General features: G+C 42.1%; 1 protein-coding gene and 1 long non-coding RNA gene across 4 annotated transcripts; one reads left to right on the top strand and one right to left on the bottom strand.

Annotated features, from left to right (window-relative positions):
• Nucleotides 1-1,517: 1,517 nt before the first annotated feature.
• On the top strand, nucleotides 1,518-22,334 carry CD53 (CD53 molecule). 3 transcript variants are annotated; one of them, XM_025912406.2, is made up of 8 exons: nucleotides 1,518-1,673; nucleotides 15,388-15,467; nucleotides 16,315-16,491; nucleotides 17,955-18,029; nucleotides 18,538-18,633; nucleotides 19,161-19,241; nucleotides 20,563-20,646; nucleotides 21,464-22,334. In XM_025912406.2, exons 2-8 carry the CDS (start codon nucleotides 15,405-15,407, stop codon nucleotides 21,533-21,535), a joined length of 648 nt encoding a protein of 215 aa, XP_025768191.1. In that variant the 5' UTR covers nucleotides 1,518-1,673; nucleotides 15,388-15,404; the 3' UTR covers nucleotides 21,536-22,334. The 3 variants fall into 3 exon arrangements, with proteins under 3 accessions (XP_025768191.1, XP_025768193.1, XP_025768192.1); XM_025912408.2 differs by lacking the exon at nucleotides 1,518-1,673 and adding an exon at nucleotides 9,284-9,493; XM_025912407.2 differs by lacking the exon at nucleotides 1,518-1,673 and adding an exon at nucleotides 15,143-15,163.
• On the bottom strand, nucleotides 2,721-15,076 carry LOC147578235 (uncharacterized). Its single transcript, XR_015254976.1, has 2 exons — nucleotides 14,775-15,076; nucleotides 2,721-2,998 (listed from the first exon to the last, which is right to left on the bottom strand). It is a non-coding gene; the product is annotated as an uncharacterized LOC147578235 (long non-coding RNA).

Consider the following 22,334-nt stretch of genomic DNA (forward strand, 5'->3'; position numbering starts at 1 on the left):
GTTGACAGCTCAGAACCTGGAGCTTGCTTCGGATTCTGTGTCTCCCTCTCTCTCTGCCCCTCCCCTGCTCATGCTCTGTCTCTCTCTCTCTCTGTCAAAAATAAATAAATATTAAAAAAAAATTTTTTTAAGTAAAAAAATAAAAAAAAAAAAAAAGAAAGCCAGAGTAGCCATATGTATACCAAAGAAACTAGATTTTAAAACAAAGACTGGAACAAAACACGAAGAAGGGCATTATATCATAATTAAGGAGTCTATACATCAAGAAGACCTAACAATTATAAATATTTGTGCCCCCAGCCTGAAACACCTAGATATCTAAATCAATTAATAATAAACATAAAGAAACTCATTGATAATACAATGATAGTAGGGGACTTTAATTCCCCACTTACATCAATGGATAGATCATCTAAGCAGAAAATCAACAAGGAAACAGTGGCTTTGAATGACACACTGGACCAGACTGACTTAACAAATATATTCAGAACATCTCATCCTAAAGCAGCAGAATACATGTTCTTCTTGGGGGCACATGGCACATTCTCCAGAATAGATCACATATTGGGTCACAAATCAGCCCTCAACAAGTGCATAAAGATCAAGATATACCACGCATATTTTCAGATCACAATGCTATGAAACTTGAAGTCAACCACAAGAAAGAATTTGGAAAGACCACAAATACATGGAGGTTCAAGAACATCCAATTCTTGTGTTTCTTAGTTGTATAATCTTGAACCGAATATCTAAACTTATTGAACCTCTGTTTTCTCATCTGTTAGTGGGGATATAACAGTAAATATCTAGAAGGATTATTATTAGATGTTACCATGAATAAACTGAAGGGGAGAGGCTGAGGTTGTACCACAGAGTTGGAAGAGATAAAGCTGGAATTGAAACCCAGAGCTTTGGGTCCTAAATCTGGGGCTCCCTTTACTAACCAAATCATTTCTACTAGTGTCCTTTGGATTGTGTCTTGGGGTTTACCCTTGACAATAACCTTATACAAGGAAAATCCAACTTCTGAGACACAGAAGTCTAGAAACGACAGCCCTATTCAACAGGAGATGAGAGATCTTCTGGAAGGCAGCTGGAGAGAGGGTGGGGAGAAGGCCAAGGGCCTTAAGACACATTCCTGTCTCAGTCCTAGAAAACTTTTAAAAATAATTATTCTTGGGTTCTACTCCAGTCTCAGTCTACCAAATGGAGAGCCAGGCATACTTATTCTTGAGCAGATCCACAAGTAATTCTGAGATGCCACCTCGATTGAGAAGCACTGAGTTTTTCTAGACAAAAATCAATGCCCAAATCACCCTAGAACCCACAAGTGCTCACCGATTAGTGCCTGGACCAGCTCGGTCTTTGACTTTTCATGGGTTTCATAGAAACAAGTTTAGATATTTGTGTGGGTCGTGGGAGTAGGTGTTTAACAGGCCACGGGAGAAGGAGTATCTCTGTACCTCTTGAGGCTCAAGAAGGTGGGCAGAGCCTCACTTCCTCCCTCTCTTCAACTGGGCTTCCTGTCGTCACAGCGTGAGCACATTTATTTTCCATTCACTTCTCCTTTTACACAAATAGCCCCGGACATCTGTGTTACCAGCCTTGTCGTGGCCATTTCAAGTATAATCACCAATCCTGCCTGAAGAACTGAGCGAAAGTGCCTGCAAAAGGTAAGATTGGTGATATTTTCATTGGACTTGAGAGCAAAGACCTGAACCATATTGTGTGGGATAGGGTATCTTCTTAGTAGTCTCCGTAGATCTCTCTAGTAAGCCTAAAACCTCCTGCAACTTCTATTTCACAGATATTTGGTGCATGAAGGTAGAAAGACCAAGATCCTAGCACCCCTCAAAAGGCAAGCAGGCCAGAAAGACTTTTCAATTAATTGGTTCGCATTATCTGATACCTCTTTGGGTCAGGGCATTTATATGCTTAAGTTGCTTCAGAACTTGAATTTTTGTGTGTAGTCATTTCTGATGTCTGGAGCCCTCTGTGTGACATGAAATTGTGGAGATTTCATACATGTTCAGGTCTCTTAGAAGACCGATCTTGTGATTTTAAGGTGAGGAGAGAGCCAACAGCCAGAGCCTTGAGAAAGGCAGCCGGAAGATGGCAGTTCTTAATTTTACAAATTTTTATGAATCTCACTGTGATTCCTCAGAGCCACTAAATAGAAGGAAAGCTACAAATGACAACACCCAGCTCAGAGTCAGGAACACAGAGAATGCCCACTGCCTGTATATCAAGAGGTAAAAACTGAATGCGCCTAACAGATGCTTAGATTGATTGTTTTCAAATAGCAGAAAGAACATTGTGATCCTCAGGGTTCAGCCAAACCCTGCCAAATGTATACATTCAGTATACAAAATGTAAATATTGATAAACATAATATGACATGCACCAACCAACAAAACTTGATATTGTAACCATTTCTAATTCACGCCATGTAACGAATGACTGTGGCCTCCTGGACTCGGAAAGTCATGGCCAAGCTCTGGTTCTGGTGGTCTGTGACCGCCATAATAGTTACTGGATGTCAGGTGACCACAGGAAACACTGAATATCAGAGCTTTCTCCTTCCAAGACCCGCAAGAATCTCAACTGATCATACCCTGGAGGAGACAGAAAAGTCCTCAAGGACCATACCCACCCACCTAACAATGAGGGATAGCAATGCCACCGAGGGCTTTAGATTCCCAAAGCACCTCAGGGGCCGCTGAGCCACAAATTTAAAAATTTTTATTTTATTTGTTTAAGATTTTGTTTTAAGTAATCTCTACGCCCAGCGTGGGGCTCGAATTTACGACCTCGAGATCAAGAGTCGCATGCTCTACTGACCGACGCACCCAAGACCAGATTTTTTAATGAATTCATTTAATAATCTTATGTTCAGTGCCTCCTGGAGCCAGGTGCTGTGCTCTGGAAGATACTGGTGGGGAGGCAGAGTAGCAAGGTAGAGACTGGTCCTGAAGATAGTCCTGCCCTTCAGGAACTCCTGTGGAAGATAAGAGATATCAGATGTGTATGTTATCAGATGTGTATGTGTATGTGTATGTGTATGTGTATGTGTATGTGTATGATATCAGATGTGTAAGCGCTGTGGAAAGACAACTGAGCAAAGGCAGAGTCTTAGCTGCTGGCTGAACAAAGAAGTTTTACTTCTCAGTCTCTACCAGAATCTGCACTGTTTTGAAATTGCGGTTGGTTTGGAGCAGAGACTGAGCTGAAGCATGATTTCCTGTGTTGTTTTCCCTGTGAGCCAATTAAGAGTACTTAGCCTTTAAATGAAAGGATTGGGCGCCTTTATGCCCACAGGGAATGATTCAAAGCCCATCCCTGTGCACTTGCGGCTGCTAAGCCACTTCTCCTTCGGTAATTGACCGGCACAAACCGGCAAGATCAAGCTCCATTGGTCTTTGATTCCTGGTGTCCTCTGGTTGACCTCTGACCACCCAGAGGACTTCAGACACCAGATCTGAAACCTGTTCCCCTTCCTCAGCCCCAGCCCACAGCGTAAGAACAGCTAAGCATTGTGCTAAGTGCTGGAGACAGGGAAAGCTGGTGCTTATCGATCTCAAAGCGTTTGTAGATTCTGGTATGGAGCACAGACACGACCACACACAAATACAGCACAATGTGATCTTTTCTGCAATGGAGGGTAAGTGCAGAAAATGTGGTAGGCATGTTGGAGTGTGCCGTGGGAAGGAAGTGACTGCTTTGGGTCGTTTTCAAAGAAGTATGACTTTGCTATGGAGACGGAGGGTAAACGGCGTTCCAGGTAGGGCACAGTATATGCACACTTAAAGAAGTGTGACCCTCCCACCCCCCCAGACATATTTGACACGAGAGTAAGCAAGTCAGGCTGTAGTGCAAGCCATGGCTGCAGGAGCACAGGAAGTGGAAGTCTCCCTCTCTGCCTTGGATCTAGAACCCTTGAACCTGAAAGTGAGAAGCAAGACCAAACAACTGGGCGGGTAGTAGGTCTAGGGGTACGCTGAGATGTCAGAATTGATGGCATGTGGCCTGAAATGAGGGTGAAGGGGCAGACTTTTTACTCCTCAATCTCGATTTCCCCCAGATTAGGGTGAAGTTCGGAGCTTTTTTCGAGGTTATGCCCTGTCTCTGTCTCTCTCTCTCTCTCTCTCTCTCTCTCTCTCTCTCTCTCTCGCCTTCTGTTCCAGGAAACGCTATGTTGATTTAGTTACAGTGGTTTGGTTTGTGTTCTTATATTAGTCCTCCCCCAGCACTTCCTGTACTGAGTACCCAGTGTGTGCAGATCACCCCGGGCCCACAGACTGGGTATCTGCACTCAGGAAGCTCCGGGCCCCAAGAGCCCCTGCAGGTACAAAATCCTGAAGCAAAGAAACCGAGAGAGAAGACTGCTGCACACAGTAGGCCTCCAGGGTGGCTGCTGGGCCAGAGGAGGCAAGGACTGCAGCTGGAGTGTGACTGTGGGAAAGCTGTCTGGACACAGCTTTCTTCTTTGAGAGGAAGGGAGCCATTTCCAAAGCCATTGGGTGAGCGTTCAGACCTCTGTGTTGGGGTACAGAGGCAAGTCCTCTATTCAGTCCCCCACGTCACAAGCACACAGGAGGCTTCCTACCCAAGCAATAACATCAGTACCTCATAGCTATGGCCAAGAGCTGTCATCATTCCAAATAGAGCACTATTTTCCAAGTGTGAGAATGTTGTTACTTCAGTGGAATTTAGAGGTTATTGAAGTTCGAATAAAGTGTTCAGCTCATAGTGAGAGCCCAGGAGATGTTAGCTATTCTTGTAACATTCTAAACTGGTTATTTTCCAGGTAGGGTGAAACTTGTCCAAAATCATACAATTAAATAGTAATTCCTGATTCTCAATGGGATGCTCTTTCCTCCCCATTACACTATACTCTCTTTCCTTATAAACTTTCTTATAAACATAAAGAAATCTCCAGTACACTTTCACATGAGCAAACATAAAGAACATGACTTAATTATAAATCCAGTTGATCTGACATCAAGATGCTAACAAATCAAATATTTAAAATATATTTAATTTGTCAAAGTTTTGTTTGACATTTTATATTTCAGGAGAACTGGATTGAGGAATGGGGGTGAGAAATCATTTTGATACCTCATGTCTTTTAAATTTGGACTCATGGCTTAATAATCTATATCAGGAGCAAATAGAGGCTCTAAAGAATCATCCCGTGGTTTGTTCTTCTAAAAACAGCTCCTGTGGAATCTCAGTATTCATACCATTAGGGAATTATGTGATGTAACGACTTAAAGATCAGAATTCCTTAGATTATTTACTCATATTCAACTCCTTCTCTGTCTCTTTAAATTCAGACTTAAAGAAAACTTGCAAAAACACTACCAAGAATTTCTGAACCCCCCTTCCCCTAGATTTCCCAAATAGTAATCTTTTATCACATTTTCTTTATCCTTCCTTGACTTTCTCTTTGGGGGTAATTGCTGGCCTAATATCCTTTCCCACAGAGTACTTTACCATGTATTTTCTACAAACAAAAGCATTTTCTTACATAACCACTCTTTATTCATCAAAATAGGCAATTTACACTGATGCAATACTGTTAACAATCTATAGATTTTATTCCAATTGCATCTGAATTAGTATCCCATTAGTATCTTTATGGAGACTGGAAATCTCTGATCACACATTGCTTTTAACTGTCCTGTTTCTTCAGTCTCCTTCTGCTTGGAACAATTTCTGAGTCTTTCCTTGCATTTCATGACATTGATATTCTTGAAGCGTAGAGGTAAGCTATTTTCTAGAATGTCTCTATATTTGGTTGTCTCCTGTTTCTTCATTACTGGATTCGGGTTATTCAAACTTTTTATGGGAATACTACATAAGCAGCTTTAAATATCCTACAGAGAAACGTGCTTGCTTTGAACATAGCTTGCCTGAATGCACCCATAGATGGGTTTCTAGGACAGGGACCCTTCACAGGAAACCTCCACATACTTTTAGCAAAGGGAAACACAACCTCTAAGAAATGAGCCTCCAAGATCATCTGGATTTGTCTTTCCTCATTTTTTCCCTCCTCTTCGCTTCTTCCTTCTTTCTCTCTTCTACAGATCACTAATTTCTCTCCCTGATCGCAGCTTTGAAAAGGAAAAAGTTTCCACCAGACCACAATTTTGGGGAGAACTAAGATGACAAACACATTTCTTGGACAAAGTGACGGAGAAATGAGGGGAAACTAATGCATCAACGTGGATGGTTTGGTGTGGTTTTATTTGAGTATCACCTCTCCCCCTGCGATTGCTTATTACTTCCTCAAAGAGACATACTTGCATAACCCCCATTCCTCCTCAGCCACTGCTCACAGGGGTTCACGCTGAAGGATGGAAGGAGTCCTCCTGGGGCTCCTCACACTGCAGGGCTGTGAGTTGGATTGGGAAGTGAGAGACACAACATGGAGCCTGGGGCAGCAGAAGGAAGGTGGGCTGGGAGGCTGCGAGACCTTGCCTTGTGCCCTATGTTTGCTGTTCATTAGCTGGGTGACCTTGCACCAGGAAATAAGATTTATTTGTGAAGAACTCGGCATTGTACAGGGTTCAGTGAACTCCATCATCTATTTAAATTTATTTTGGCCTGAACTCGGGGGCCCTCTTCGAGAACAGATTTTCTTTCCTATTTAGAAAAATCTTGTGTGAATCAAGGCCCCACTTTCCTTCACTGATGAACCACAAACCTCTACAGTCTCTGTGTAGAAAGGGATAGGAAGCCAACAGTCACCTTGATGAATATCTTGTCCTTCTGGGTAAATTGGCAAATAGATCCACATAGAGAAAAATGTCTAGAAAGGTGTTCACCAAAAATGTCAGTTGTGGTTATCTTTGGATATAGGGTTTCAGAAGATTTTTATGCTTTACACTTGTACTTTCTTTATTGTTTGAATTTTTTTGCAGAGGGTGAACAAAGATTTTTTTTTTAATTTTTTTTTAACGTTTATTTATTTTTGAGACAGAGAGAGACAGAGCATGAACGGGGGAGGGTCACAGAGAGAGGGAGACACAGAATCTGAAACAGGCTCCAGGCTCTTAGCTGTCAGCACAGAACCCAACGCGGGGCTCGAACCCACAGATCATGAGATCATGACCTGAGCCGAAGTCAGATGCTTAACGACCGAGCCACCCAGGCGCCCCAACAAAGATTTTTTTTTTTAAGTGTTTACCCAAAAATGAATCAAGCAAAGGATTATTAAAGGCCTTCTGGTCCCTGATGTATTTTATTCCTGAAAATCTAGCAGGAAGCCTGGGGTTGCCCTTAGGAATGGACTGGTAGGGAAGCTCTAAACTTGATCTTTTACGCATGGGGCACTTGTACCCCAATGTTTATAGCAGCACTTTCAATAACAGCCAAATTGTGTAAAAAGCTTAAATGTCCATCAGCTGACGAATGGATAAAGGAGATATGGTTTATATACTCAATGGAATACTACTTGGCAATGAGAAAGAATGAAATCTGGCCATTTGTAGCAATGTGGATGGAACTGGAGAGTGTTACACTAAGTGAAATAAGTCAGGCAGAGAAAGACAGATACCATGTTTTCACTCATATGTGGATCCTGAGAAACTTAACAGAAGACCAGGGGGGAAGAAAAGTGGTGGTGGGGGGGGGGGAAATTACAGAGGGGGAAGGAGGAAAACCATAGAGGCTCTTAAATACTGAGAACAAACTGAGGGGTGATGGGGTTGGGGGAGAGGGGAAAGTAGGTGATGGGCACTGAGGAGGGCACCTGTTGAGATGAGCACTGGGTGTTGTATGGAAACCAATTTGCCAATAAATTATATTTAATATAAATACAATAAAATACACAAAAAAGAGAAATAAAACACATTTTCACTCAAAAAATAAATAAATAAACGATCTTTTAGTCAGTGTTCACTGAACCAAGCACTCTGATGCTGAGCCATCCAGGAAATGTTATCTCATCTAACCCCCTGAACACCCTGTGAACCGTATGTGAATATCACTATTTTAAAGATGAGACAGTTGTGAAAGAGAGGTTACACAGGTTACCCCAGGCCACATTGCTGGCATGCAGCACTACCAGAATTCAAAACTAGGTCCATCTGATTCCATTACTAGTGTTTATCAAACTGTGTTCCATGGAACACTATGTCCTTTGAGTTATTATAAGTAATCTTGTAAGAACAGGTGTGTGGTAACAATGTACATTAGTGTATGACAAGTTGCTCAGAAGTCGTTCATTAAAAGAACTATTTATTGCTTTTTCTTTTATTTTTATTTAATCCTGTTTACTTCCAAAATTATTTGACCATGGATTCCTTTCAGTCCCTATGGTTTTGTTTGTTTGCTTGATTTTGTTTGGGGAACACTTACTAACATCTTATAAATATAACAGGCTGCATAACACCGAAGCTATCTTTCTGTGGTTCCAAGAATGGATCACATAAGGCTGTATTGAATTGATAGCTTCTTGAAGCTTCTGTCCCAACCTTAGACACTTTGTTTTTTTAGTTTGTTTTTAGCCACTTCTTTGTTTTTTAAGTTTGTTTGTTTGTTTGTTTACTCATTTATTTATTTATTTTTGAGACAGAGAGAGAGAGAGAGAGAGAGAGAGAGAGAGTACACAAGAGCAGGGGAGGAGCAGAGAGAGAGGGAGAGAGAGGATCCCAAGCAGGCTCCATGCTGTCAGCGCAGAGCCCGAGGTGGGGCTCAAACTTACAAACCAAGAGATCATGACCTGAGCCAAAACCAAGAGATGAATGCTTAACTGACTGAGCCACACAGGTGCCCCCCAACCTTAGCCATTCCTAAGCTTGACTGCATTCAAGACTAGATTTGATGACCCCGCAAGTATGGGTTTAAAAAGGGGGGAGGGATTGAACTAGGAATGCACACGATGGTTTACTAGCCCAAGATCATTGCTTGGCAGAAACTAAAAAGTGAGCTTCATCCCTGGCCTCCACAGCGGGCCGTGGGAGATGGCCACAGCTAACTGCAGTTTCATCACAGGAAGCTGATGTCAGGGACTTTCTTCACTGAACCATGAGTCATGGGGCTGGGCCACAGATTCTGACTGCAGAGAGATATCAGTTCTTCCAGACCGTGGGGTCGGAAGGGGCAGGAGCTCATAACTGGCACAGTCACAAGGAAGAAAGCAGGGTGGGGGTGGGGTGGGGGAGCAGAGTGCTGTTCTATCTGGGTTAATACAAAAAGTGGGGCCATCACTGCGTGTGATAAAAGTAGTGACCATCTCCACCAAATAGGCAGCTTTTCTCCTTCAACTGGTGGGAGTCTCAGCAAGTGGAAAATCATGGAAAGAGAAACAAGAGGTTTTTCTTCCTGTCTAAGGGAAGAATCAGGAGGGCTATTTGCAGGTCTCTGGCTGCCTCATTAGTTGGTGCTCTGTGGACACTTCAATGACGGGGGCCTGAAGCAGGTCTCACAGAATCCCAGGATGTTGGGGAAGAGGTGACCTTAGGAGGCATCTGGCCCAACCTTCTGTGTAAGTTATTGGCCCACGTCCAAAAGTTTAGCTTCTTGGTGCGTAAATCTCAAGCCCAAGGCTTCGGATGCTGCCGTGTCACGTTTATTCCACTCCATCAGTTTATTTGGGGTTAATGGACAAAGGTTTATTGAAGAATCGCACTTTTTTTTTAGTGTGATCAGGGGACTGTGTAAGATCTCGAGGATTCAAAGATGAATAAACTAGCTCCAACCCTCAAGGAGCTCACATTCCAGAGAGGAAAGAGATAATTATAAGACAAAGTGGCTAGGGCAATAATGGAGATGTGTAGGTATTACAGGCACTCCTTGTGGGGAGTAGGCTGGGGTGTGGAGAAGTAGACACAATCAGAGAGGGCTTCCTGGAAGAGTGACACTGGAGCCGAGTGTCAGGATGAATAGTGGCTAACCAAAGTAAGGGGTCAGAGGGAGAGAAAGGGACAAATTCCAGCAAAGGGCACAGGTAAAGAAGGAGCCACTAAAACAAGTACTCAGTGTTGCTCTCTAGACAGGGGATATTGCCACAAGTTTGGAGAAATGGACAGGAACAAATTAGGAAGGGCCTTTTGACATATGCGTACATGCCTAAAACTGTCACGACAGTCAAGGTAACATATTCATCACTTCCAAAAGATTATTTGTGGTCTTTTGCAATCCCTTTCTCCTGCCTCTCTCTATTCTCCTTTTATTTATCTAACACTGCCACTACCATCACTTTCCTCTACCTCCGTCCCCAATGACTGATCTGCTTGCTTTCTGTTGCTATATATCAGTTTTCATTTCCAGAATGGTATAGAACTGGAATCGTACAGTATGGATCTTCTTTCTGTCTTTGTTCATCCACCATAATTATTTGGAGATTCATCAGCGCTGTGTTGTGTATCAACAGTTGACTTTTTATTTTTTCCAGAGTAGTGCACCATTTCATAGCTATATCAACTTGTTTTTCTATTCATCTGTTGATGGACCTTGGGTTGTTTCCAGTTTGGGGCTATTACAGATAAAGCTGCAATGAACATTCTTCTATAAGTCTGTATGACCATATGCTTTTTGTTCTCTTGGTAAATTCTTTGGAGTGGCGTGGCTGAATCATATGATAAGTGTATGTTTAGCTTTTCACAAAACTGGCAAAATGTTTTTCAAAGTGGATATACCATTTTACATTTTCACCAAAACCATAGCCTTATCAGTCCCTGGTATGGTCAGTTTTTTGTCTTTGGTTTTTGTTGTTGTTGTTGTTTGTTTGTTTGTCTTTGTTTTAATTTTAGCCGCTCTAGGAGGTACGGGTATCTCATTTCCCCAATTTACATTTCCCTAATGATTAATGAAGTAGAGTACTTTTTCATGTACATATTCTCCATCCATGTGTCTTCTTTGGTGAACTATCTGTTCATATCTTCTGTCCGTTTTTATTTTTTTATTTTTTTATTGTTAAAAAATGTTTATTTATTTTGAGAGAGAGCACGGGTGCAAGCAGGGGGAGGGGCAGAGAAGAGGGAGAGAGAGAATCCCAAGCAGACTCCGCACTGAGTGGGGAGCCCAACATGGGGCTCAGTCTCAGATCTCACAACTGTGAGATCATGACCAGAGCCGAAATCAAGAGTTGGATGCTTAACTGACTGAGCTGCCCAGGCGCCCTGTCCATTTTTAAATGGGACTCTTTGTCTTCTGAGTTTTGAGAATATGTTGTCACAAATGGGAGGATTTTCTTCTTTCTCATAGCTGAACAATGTTCTTTTGTATTTTTATACCACATTTTCTTTATTGAAGTTTGGACCTAGGTTGTTTTCCTGTCTTGGCTATTGTCAATAATGTTACAATATACGTGAGGCTGCAGATATTTGACATGGTGATTTCCTCTTCTTTGGATATATACCCAGAAGTGGGATTGCTGGATCGTAGGGTAGTTCTATTTTTATTTATTTATTTATTGTTTAGAAACTTCCATACTGTTTTCCATAGTGGCTGTAACCAATTTACAGTCCCACCAACAGTGCAACGAAGGTTGTCTTTCTCCATGTCCTCTCACTACTTGTTATCTCTTATTTTTTTGATGATAGCCATTCTAACAGGTATGAGGTGATACCTCATTGCAGTTTTGGATTGCATTTCCCAACCCGATGGTTAGATGTTGAGCATCTTTTTGTGTACCTGTTGTCTATCTGTGTGTCTTTTTTGGAAAAATGTCCATTCACTTGCTCTGCCCATTTTTTTAAAAAGTTTTATTTATTTACTGTGAGAGAGAGAGAAAGAAAGAGTGGGGAGGGAGCAAGGAGAGAGGGAGAGAGAGAGAACCCCAAGCAGACCCTGCATTGTCAGCATGGAGCCTGAGGCAGGCTCGAATTCACAAATTGTGAGATCATGACCTGAGCCAAAATCTAAAGTCGGATGCTTAACCAACTGAGCCAGCCAGGCGCCCCCTTCTCCTCATTTTAAAATCAGATTTTACTTTTTGTTTATTGCTATTGAGTTGTAGGAGTTCTTTATATATTGTGAATATTAACCTCTTCCCAGATATATGATGCAAATATTATTTCCCATTATGTAGGTTGTCTGTTCATTTTGTTGATAGTTTCCTTTACTGTGCAGAAACTTTTTAGATTGATACAGACCAGTTGCTTATTTTTGCATTTGTTGCCTTTGTTTCTGGTGTCATATCTGAAAAATCCTTGCCAAAACTAAATGTCAAGGAGCTTTCCTTTTATGTTTTCTCCTAGGGGTTTTGTGGTTCCAAGTCTTACATTCAAGTCTTTATGCCATTTTTATTTTATTTTTGCGATTGGTGGAAGACAGGGGTCCAGTTCACTTCATTCGCAATGTGGCTGTCCAGGTTTCTGAACACAATTTATTGAAGAGACTGCCTTTTCCCATTGTATGTGCTTGGCTCCTTTGCTGTAAATAAATTAACCACATATGCATGGGTTTATTTCTGGGCTTTATATTCTGTTCCATTGATTTATGTGTTTGTTTTTTATGCCAACATCATACTGTTTTAATTACTATAGTTTTGTAATATATTTTGAAATTAAAACATATAATGCTTCTAGTTTTGTTTTTCTTTCTCAAGATTTCTTTGGCTATTCAGGGTCTTCTGTGGTTCCACATAAATTTTAGAATTGTTTATTTTGTATCTGCGAAAAATGCCATTGAAATTTTTATAGGGATTGCATTTAATCCATGGATTACTCTGGGTGGTATGGACATTTGAACAATATTAATTCTTCCAATCCAAGAGCATAGAATATATTTCCATTTATTTGTGTCTTCTTACATTTCTTTCATCAGTTTCTTGTTGTTTTCAGTGTCCAGGATCTTCTACCACTTTGGTTCAACTTATTCCTAAGCATTTTATTCATTTCATTTTATTTTATTTTAATGTTTATTTTTTAAGAGAGAGAGAGTGCAAGCGGGGAAGGGGCAGAGAGAGAGAGGGAGACACAGAATCCAAAGCAGACTCCAGGCTCTGAGCTATCAGCACAGAGCCTGATGTGGGGCTCGAACCCATGAACTGTGAAATCATGACCTGAGCGGAAGTTGGACACTCAACCGACTGAGCCACCCAGGCACCCAAGCATTTTATTCTTTTTGATGAAATTTTAAATGAGATTGTTTTCTTAACTTCTCTTGCTGATAATTCATTACTAAATGCTCTTTAATCCAATTGGCTATCTTGTGTCATACCTGGAATATTTAGAGCATTTCATTTACTGTGCTATTAATATGGCTGGAGTTGAGAATATTCACTTTCTATTTTCCCCATCTGTTCTTTGTTTTTCTTTTAGTCTGTGCAGGTTGCTATAACACACTACTACAGACAGAGTAATTTACAAACCACAGAAATTTACTTCTCACAGTTCTGAATCCTGGAAGTCTGAGATCAGGATGCTAACATGGTCAGGCGAGGCCACTCTTGAGTTGCAGACCTTTTGTTGTGTCCTCACAAGGTGGAAGGAGCTAGCAAGCTCTCTGGGGTCTCTTTTAGAAGAGCTCTAATCCCATTCAGGAGGGTTCTACTCTCATGACCTAACTACCTCCCAAAGGCTCCACCTCCTAACGCTATCACATTGGGCATTAAGATTTCAACATGTGGATGTTGTGGGGACACAGACATTCAGACCACAGCAGTTTCCTTTTTCCTCTTTTTAGGTTTCTTTCAATTAATCTAGTATTTTAAAATAATTTTTTATCTCCCTTGCTTGCTTATTAATTACAATTCTTTGTTTTGTTATTGTAGAGGTTGCCTTATGGTTTATACTTTACATCTCTAACTCACCAGAGTCTATCCTCAAGTGACATTACCACAACACACATGAGAACCTTATAATAGTATATTTCCATTTCTCCCTTCCCAGAGAGTTCCTTTAAGACTAAATAATCATGGGTTTCACTTACTGAGTCCTGGTCATATATCAGTCTCTGTTGTAAGATCACTTCATCTTTACACCCACCCTAGGAGACATAAGTATTTACCCCATTTTACATAGGAACAAATTGTGACTATAGCTGTCAAGTCAGTTTCCAAATCTCACGTAGCTGTTTAGTGGCATAGGTGGAAGTTGAATTCAAGTTTGACCTCAAAGCTACTACTTATAGCAAAGGTAGGTCTACTACCTCTACTACTATGTCGTAGATCGTCATACCTTTTTTTAACCTCTCAAGTATATCCAGACACATTTATAATCTAATTGATTTTGTTTTAACTTGGTTAAAATTATGGGGAAATGGGGGGTTAAACATTATGGGGTTAAATTATGGGGATTAAGAAAAATCCTGAGGGTCAAGACAAGAAGGAGGAGGAGAAAGAGAAGGACAAAGTAAAGGAAAAGGAAAATAGTACCAAGTAAGTATACGTATTTGGTCTTTCCAACAGAGAAGATTATTCTATTGTAGAATACAAATAGCTCATGAGGCTTAGACAGGCTGGATGACCTATCCCTCAAGACCATCTGATTTCTGGCTGCTGTTAAGAGGGTAGAAGCAATGGATTATACACGCAATCTATATACTAGAAAAGGCATAGTTCTAATGGGAAAAAAACCAATAAATTGACATTCTGCTTTATGGATCAGTCTTATGTGCAGTTTTAAAATATGAGTTACTCTAGGGAAACTAACTGTGTCTGACAGAAAATTCACAACTGTGTATCCAGATCTCTAGAACTGAGGATGAGGCTTTGCACATTAATGTCCTTGCTGGGAAATGAAATTATATTTTTTTAAAAATCAAGCTCCAATTTCTACCCCTTTTCATTTCTCCATTGGGTATTGGTTAGCCAGTTTTACCTCTGCTGTAAGATTCACATCTTCTGGAGGGTAGGTACCGGAGAGTCATGGTTATATCTCTCACTGTATTTAGGACAGAAAACATCATAAACATTGCTTCAATAAAAGCATGAATCAGACATAGGTTCCCCACCCCCATTTTCATGTGGAGAGGTTTACAGACCACATGTGGTATGTACATGCATCTCAGGGCATTTAAGGAACAGGCTGATCAAGTCACTGACCTTCTCCACAGCTGATGAATCAGCTGATTAATGCCTGACCCCTGGTCACCTTCTTGAGTGAGTGCCCAAGCACTAGTCTCTGAGAATTGGCCTAGTGGTGTCACTGTGACTCACTCTCCTCTGAGAGCATCTCCATGGGTTTCTTCTACAGCACCTAATTCAGCGGTAAGCATTCTTGGCTTGCAGAATTGGAGCCAAAGTGAGTGTCCAAGATAAACCGATTGGTACCTCAATGCAGAGATCGAGAGATCCGGGAGTTTGGGGAAACTTCCCAGAGGAGAGTCGCAGCTCAAACCCAGGGTGATGCTGGAGATTTTAAACCCTGAACATTTGTGTCCTCTCTTCTCTGGTGCCAGGTCACTTACCTCCTCTTTTCTTTCACTTTTTAGGGCAAGAATATCCCAGCATGGGCATGAGTGGCTTGAAATTGCTGAAGTACGTTCTGTTTTTCTTCAACTTGCTCTTTTGGGTAAGTGTGTTTCTTCCGAGCGTGACTGAGCTCACCTCCTCCCGGCCAGACTCTATTTCTCTGTCCTCTACTGAAGAGTCTGCTACGAAGAGCAACCCATGCGTGTTGGAATGACATAACCAGCTTAGAACAAGGGAGTGATAATTTCCTCCCCTTTTCCCATCCTGCCATAGGATATGCTTATACAATTGAAAAGTACCAGTGCAGTTATTTATAGGCGGGCTGTTTCTCTCTCTGGGGACTTTAGGTGACTACTGCTCACTGCTGACATCTACGGGTGAGAAACCTGACACTCTACGTTCTGTGTATAAATGACTCTTTTTCTTGCTCTCCCCTCCCCCCAGTCCCTTAGACAAATAGCTGATTGAAAAGGAAGCCCCCTTTTTGGGGAAAGTTTCACTGTACCAAATTCAGCAATTGAACTTCAAACAGAGAATCGGTTTGTACTCAAGTGTCTATGAGAAGATTCTTAAAAGTTTGGCTTCTCTAGCTTTCTGCCTAGCAAGATCAACTTCTCACCCAGGGCCTCCCCTCCAACGGTTGTGGTTTCCAAAGGGAAGACCACGTGTAAGCCGTTGTGGGAATGAGGAGTGGGGGATCTGAAGCACGAAGATACTGTATTACTCACAGGAAGGAGCTTCCCCTGCTATCTGATATGGGTGGGATGAAGCATGAGTAGGACATCATGGGAAGAAGCTAGGGTCACCTCTTTTCTGGATGCATGGGGAAAGCTGGGGAAAGAGGTTGCTCATGACAGTCTCCATAGAACCAATGGAAAGAGCTGATTCTAATTTGAAGTGAGAATGTGAGCAGATATTCAAGAGTGTTGCGGAATTCTTTCTTTCAGTTTTGTGGCTGCTGCATTTTGGGCTTTGGGATCTATCTCTTGATCCACAACAACCTCTGGTTGCTCCCCTTCCTCCCACTGGGCAATGTGCTTGTCATCGTGGGCTCCATTATCATGGTGGTTGCCTTCCTGGGATGCATGGGCTCCATCAAGGAGAACAAGTGCCTGCTTATGTCGGTGAGTCCTTTGCAGCAGATGTGGTACCCTAGGTAGAGGGACGTGATGCCCTAAGCCCCAGGCAAGATATTTCTTGGTGGCTAATCTATGGTCACAGGGAAATCATAGGAACATAAGATTGGCACTTTAGACCATCTGAGTCTGTCTAGACCACTAGTATTTTGTTTCTGACTGGGATCCCAGGGATGGGTGGCAGAGGACACTGCTATCCTCCTTGGGATTCATTTTACAGTGTTACTAATGACCCGCATCATAATTTCCCTTTATGGCATTTTATTTCTTCATGTCTGGTTGAAATCGAGTGTCATCCATCTGCCTAAGTGCTCTTCACATTATTACGTATTTTGAGGATCTGAGTCAGAGTCACTAAGTGGTGGAAAATCTACTCTCTAGATTCTTCTGAGTACTGTGGCCCTCTTAAAAGGAGGCAGAAGATGCTTCTCTATCTCAGATCTGCACAAGGCACACTAGAGTGTGATGACTCAGCTTAGGTGAAGGCCTAGGTGGCAGCCATTGTGATCTAACATGAGAGATGCTAGAACCTTTCAGTTGCTCCCTGTCAGTTAAGTATCCTGAGGAGAACCCTTAGACTTAGGTTTTGTTTGTAAGCTCTCTGAAGGAAGTCTCCTTGTTGCTCTAGTAGACCCGGAATAGTGCTTGCTGTAACAGTGCCACTCCGTCCATAAGTAAGTGTTCCCAGTTGCCTTGGTTCTTCCTTAAGTCATTGGTCAATCTCTTTTCCTTTATGAATCGACTCAAACTGGAGCCAAGAGATAGAATTAAGAAGTCCCTGTTCTCAGATAGCTCTCAGATTAATGGCAAAAGATGGGAGATGATAGACACAGGGAAAAGGTAAAGCCGTCAAGATTAGTGTTGGGATAAAAAGGTGAAGGAGAGGGAATAAGTGAAAATGTGTTTTCTGTGGTGTGTGATTAGCATAGAGGGAGCAAGCTTCTCCAGTTGGAGATAAATAAGGGTTAGGAGGGTGACTAGAATACCTCTTCTCCCCATCTGTACAGGGCTCCTCTCAGCTTCCACTATCACCTGCCCCCACCCCAAACTAGCCCTGATCTTGCAGAAAGGACCAGGCCCCAAACTCCAAAGGCACATAGGTTAGTTTGCTGGTCTTTTGTTCAGCTTTCAAAAAGCCGATGCCAAAATTGCTTCATTGATTCAACAAATAGTATTGCATATGCATTATGCGCCTGGAATTGGGTAGGCACAATGGGAAGGGGAGAACAAAGTTACAAGACAGTTGATCTGCCCTCCAGAGACTTGGGGTCTAGTTGTAGAAAAATGACACACATCCCTCATAAAACAAGAGAAGGTGTATGAATGTCCGAGCAGGCAGGAACAGGAGCCTCTGCACATGTGCAAAGACATACCTAGATGTTTCCAGCGTGGCTTGGGAGTAAGGGAAGAATGGGAATCAGCACTGTGAGCATGTCTCTGCTTTGCTTCAGTTCTTTATCCTGCTGCTGATTATCCTCCTTGCGGAGGTGACCTTGGCCATCCTGCTCTTCGTGTATGAACAGAAGGTAAGCTACAAAGAGCACAACTCGTATTTCTGGCCGTAGGGAAGAAGCTGGCCCCAAATAAATCCTATAATAGAGGTAGAAGCAAAGTGGAAAAGGGATGGAAGAAGAAAAATCAACTGTAATTGGGGAGAGGAAAAAATTCTTAAAGGAGATTGCCACTGAGTCATGCTTTGAAGCATGAATAGGAAGAGCTATAAAAACAAGCTTATCTTCCTCCTACTTACTTTTCTCCATGTTTGGCAGTAGAAAATGTCTGTCTCCATGCCTAAGAGAGCCCATGCTTTGGTTGTCCCTCTTCCTCTGAAAAACTAGAGTTCTGGAAGGGCAAGAGATCACCACCACGCACCATCTTCCTTTATATATACTCCCTCTTGTCACACCCTTAGCTCTGAGGAGATCATTTGGAAGGGAGGAGCAAATGGAACCACTAGCCTATACTAGAAATTGCTTATTCCTTGAACTCACCTGCTTTTTATAATGTCTCCTCTGCTGGGATGTGCCCGCCCAGCTGAATAAGTATGTGTCTGAGAGCCTGACTACCAGCATCCAGAAATACAGCTCGGACAACAGCACCAGGGAGATGTGGGATTCCATCCAGTCATTGGTGAGTGTAGATGAAATCCTCCTCAGCTCAATCAGATTTGATTTTCCAACCTCAGTCCCTGGGGGCTAGAAGGACCTTCCTTTCTTGAAAGTTCCAGAATTTAAGGTCCACAGTCCCTAAGTCAGAATAATGTTTTACAGTCACAAACTGGAGAGCACAGGAATCAGTTTGATTGGTACAAAATTGTCTACATTCTCTCATCCTTCCCATTCTCAGGTAGGCTTATTATCTAAGTGCTACTGAAACGTAAGGAAGACTCAACCATGTCAGACTAAATCTGCTGTGTGTTTAATTTTTCATGTGTAAAAAGTGAGTAAATTAAATATGCCCTCTCTGCTTCAAGCAACCTTATGTGATGGAAATGGTATGATGGATTTGAAAGTATTTTGTTCTGAGGAGCCATAGTAGCCCAGGTAATTCTGGATTTTTGGCTAGAGTCAGATATGAAGGGCCCACCTTCTCTCCAAGTTTCAATTTTCTTTCTGTTGACTTTCTAACCATCACATTCTTGGGGGTTTGGCTTTTAGCTGCAATGTTGTGGTGTCAATGGAACAAGTGATTGGAACGGTCACCCACCAGCATCTTGCCCCCAAGGTCCACAAGTTCAGGTAATTTTTTAAGCAATATTTCTGTTATTAATCTCTTTGGTTAAACTTTCAATTGTCTTAGAAACTCCAGTCATACTGAGCTTAATCGTCCCCGCCAGAAACAGGGAACCTTGGACAAAATAGAGGCCAGGGCTGGGGGGCCTGGGTGGCGCAGTCGGTTAAGCGTCCGACTTCAGCCAGGTCACGATCTCGCATCCATGAGTTCGAGCCCCGCGTCAGGCTCTGGGCTGATGGCTCAGAGCCTGGAGCCTGTTTCCGATTCTGTGTCTCCCTCTCTCTCTGCCCCTCCCCCGTTCATGCTCTGTCTCTCTCTGTCCCAAAAATAAATAAACGTTGAAAAAAAAATTAAAAAAAAAATAGAGGCCAGGGAGACAACCCAGGTAACTAAACAAACTAGACAAAAGTTGTCCAGACAACTAGACAAAAGAAACAAAAAAGGAACAGCCTCATTTAGACTAGGAAGGCCATCACAAATCTTGCACTCTAAACTATTACATCAGAGGGGGGAAGGTTTATGTGATGATAGTAGTAGATCTACGTTTTTCTTGAGCAAAAATTAGGTCTTATTGTTGAAAGAGAAATTTGTAAAGGTGAGCTAGAAAACCTTCTCCTTCTTCCTGTTTCTCTGCTCTTCTTTCTTGGAAAAGGCATCACCCAGCCCCTTGGTGACATAAATCATAAGTGAAGGAGTGAGGAGTTGGGGAGAAAGATAGTTGGCGGAACTATTGAAACAACCGGTCCACTGAATTCGGACCTCCAGATTAAGCCCAGAGAAGAAGCCAAGGTCATATTGCCTCAAGATCAAGTTCCTAAATTCCTGTTACCCCATGTTATGCACCCTTGGGATTTTTTTGAAAATCTCCAGACATTTTTAAGTCTGTGAAGAAAGACTGAAACACTCACCAACTAGAACTGCCCTGGAGCTTGGTAGGGCCATGATAGATTTACATTTCAGCAGAAGCTGAGATGCAACCGAACCTAGAATTCCATGGGCTATATTCACTTTTAGTAATCCCAAGTCAGCAGTGAGAGTTCAAAAAACCTAAGGATATCTATTGCTGAGGTGCCTCTCAGGAGCTACTTTGACTCAGTGTGCAAAGATCTAGGACTTCTGCATCAGGTGTCACTGTAATGGTAACAACACCAGAAAGGGCTCTGTTTAATGTTTGCTGCTTGAAGCCTGTTTCTTCAACCATAGAAAGAAAATAAAAATGGTCTAAGTCTCTTGGCATAAGGCAAAATAGAAACTATCTTCTGAAATTAGCCTCCTGATAAAGTCAAATAATATAGTGTTATCATTTGTACTTGTGATTTTTTCTAGGGTTGCTATGCAAAAGCAAAACAGTGGTTTCATTCCAATTTCCTGCATGTTGGAATCATCACTATCTGTGTATGTGTGATCCAGGTAAGAACTTAGCCACAGGACTATCGTGAAGATTAAATTATTTAAGCCATGTAAGGTTTTAAAACACTACCAGGTACATAGTACGTGCTCAATAAATATGAGCTTCCCCAGTCACATAGCAAATGATGTCATTACCAATTTGAGGCATACAGAAAATATCCCGATCTATCGGGTCAACTTATCCCTAAGAGATATGATTGCTTCATAGTCAAATTAAAAGTCATCAAGCAGACCCCTACTTTGGTCATTCACTCAGCTGGGATGGAAAAGCTTGCAATAGATAAACATTCTATATGAAAATTTGGCCTTGTATGCTAAGCAGGAGTTGATAAAAGTTACAATCAATTTCCTCCTTGTTTCTCTGCTTAGCATGATAAGTCAGGGGCAAATTTTTTATTATGTGACATTTCTACTATTTTTATATACAAGTGTTTTTGGTGTGTCACAGAATAACTAAGATATCGATCAAGAAGCTCAGGGGGAAACAGTTTTTCTCTGCTTGGAAACCAAGGAGTCCCAGGGCATGTGTAGAGATGGCTCACTGCACAGCGTTGACTTGTGCAGAACTTGACTATACAAGTGACTTCTTAAGGAGACAAAGATGTCCCAACACTCTATCCTCTACTGTTTTTGCACCATCATCTCCCGCTGCCTTTCTAAAGCTAACTAAGGGAACGGAGAAGGAATTGGAAGTGATGGCAGGAAGGGTGGTTCCAGTGTGGGGAATACTTTGTTTTTCTCTAGGGCTAATCCCAGGGGTTATGGGAGAGATGGCTTCTCCTATGAAGACCTGATATTTTCCCAACTCTTTTCTCAGGTGTTGGGGATGTCCTTTGCGCTGACCTTGAACTGCCAGATTGATAAAACCAGCCAGGCCCTAGGGTTGTGACCCGCTACTGCCTTGTGCTGGAGAGGCTTATTTCATCTCTGGAAATGCAAAGTCATTTATAGCATGAAGCCCTAAATGGTCACCTCTTGGCCTGGTGTCTTTGTCCCCCTCTCATCTCTTCCCTGTTTTGGTCCTTGTCTCCTACAACCAGAGAAGAGATGTGTTTGCTAGTCATTTCCCATCTCAAGCACCAGAACAATCATTCATCCACTCATGGAGACACACCTATGTCCCTCAAGGTGGTGACACTAATACCGACCATTTTTCAGACATGAGAGGCCAAGAGACCTCTGGCACTAATGGTTCAAGATCAAAGGATGAGTCTGGGACTTGAATCTTCGCATCTTCTTATTGTCAAATAACTCTCTAGCCTCCAAATGATGCCCTGTCCACTCTCCAAAGTCAAGCAAAAAGACACACTGAAGGGAGTTCTGGGGCCAGACTCACTGGATCACTGTTACAACCCCCTGCTTCCTTTTGGCTGGGCCTGGGCCTTGGCTACAGGAATGACAGAGTACTCTTTCTCCAAAGGGTAAGGTTTCTTTCAACTTCCTTATTACGGGCCTTATTGATTCATTCTGTCCTTCCAGAAGAAACTGTCTAGTGATTTGTATCCTGACTTCAGCCAATCTCAGCCTTTGATTTACATAGCTGTGGAGGAACTCAGCAGGACCAGTATCTCTGGTGGTTTAGCTGATAATCACATTCATAAGAATTCTGGTGTTATTTCTCTAGCAAATAAGGTTTTGTTAATGTACTATTTTAACTCTTCAATAAACAAAATAGCTTGTGATCTCAA

This window comes from Puma concolor, chromosome C1 (assembly GCF_028749965.1).
Source record: "Puma concolor isolate L17-30 chromosome C1, mPumCon1.1.hap2, whole genome shotgun sequence".
In the NCBI taxonomy this organism is placed as follows: domain Eukaryota; kingdom Metazoa; phylum Chordata; class Mammalia; order Carnivora; family Felidae; genus Puma; species Puma concolor.

What these genes read in the sequence shown, in the direction of transcription:
- CD53 (XM_025912406.2), top strand. Translation starts at nt 15,405, where the DNA reads ATGGGCATGAGTGGCTTGAAATTGCTGAAGTACGTTCTGTTTTTCTTC. An exon ending in GGGATTCCATCCAGTCATTG is followed by an intron (nt 18,634 to 19,160) that starts GTGAGTGTAGAT and finishes TTTGGCTTTTAG; the next exon opens with CTGCAATGTTGTGGTGTCAA. An exon ending in CCCAAGGTCCACAAGTTCAG is followed by an intron (nt 19,242 to 20,562) that starts GTAATTTTTTAA and finishes GATTTTTTCTAG; the next exon opens with GGTTGCTATGCAAAAGCAAA.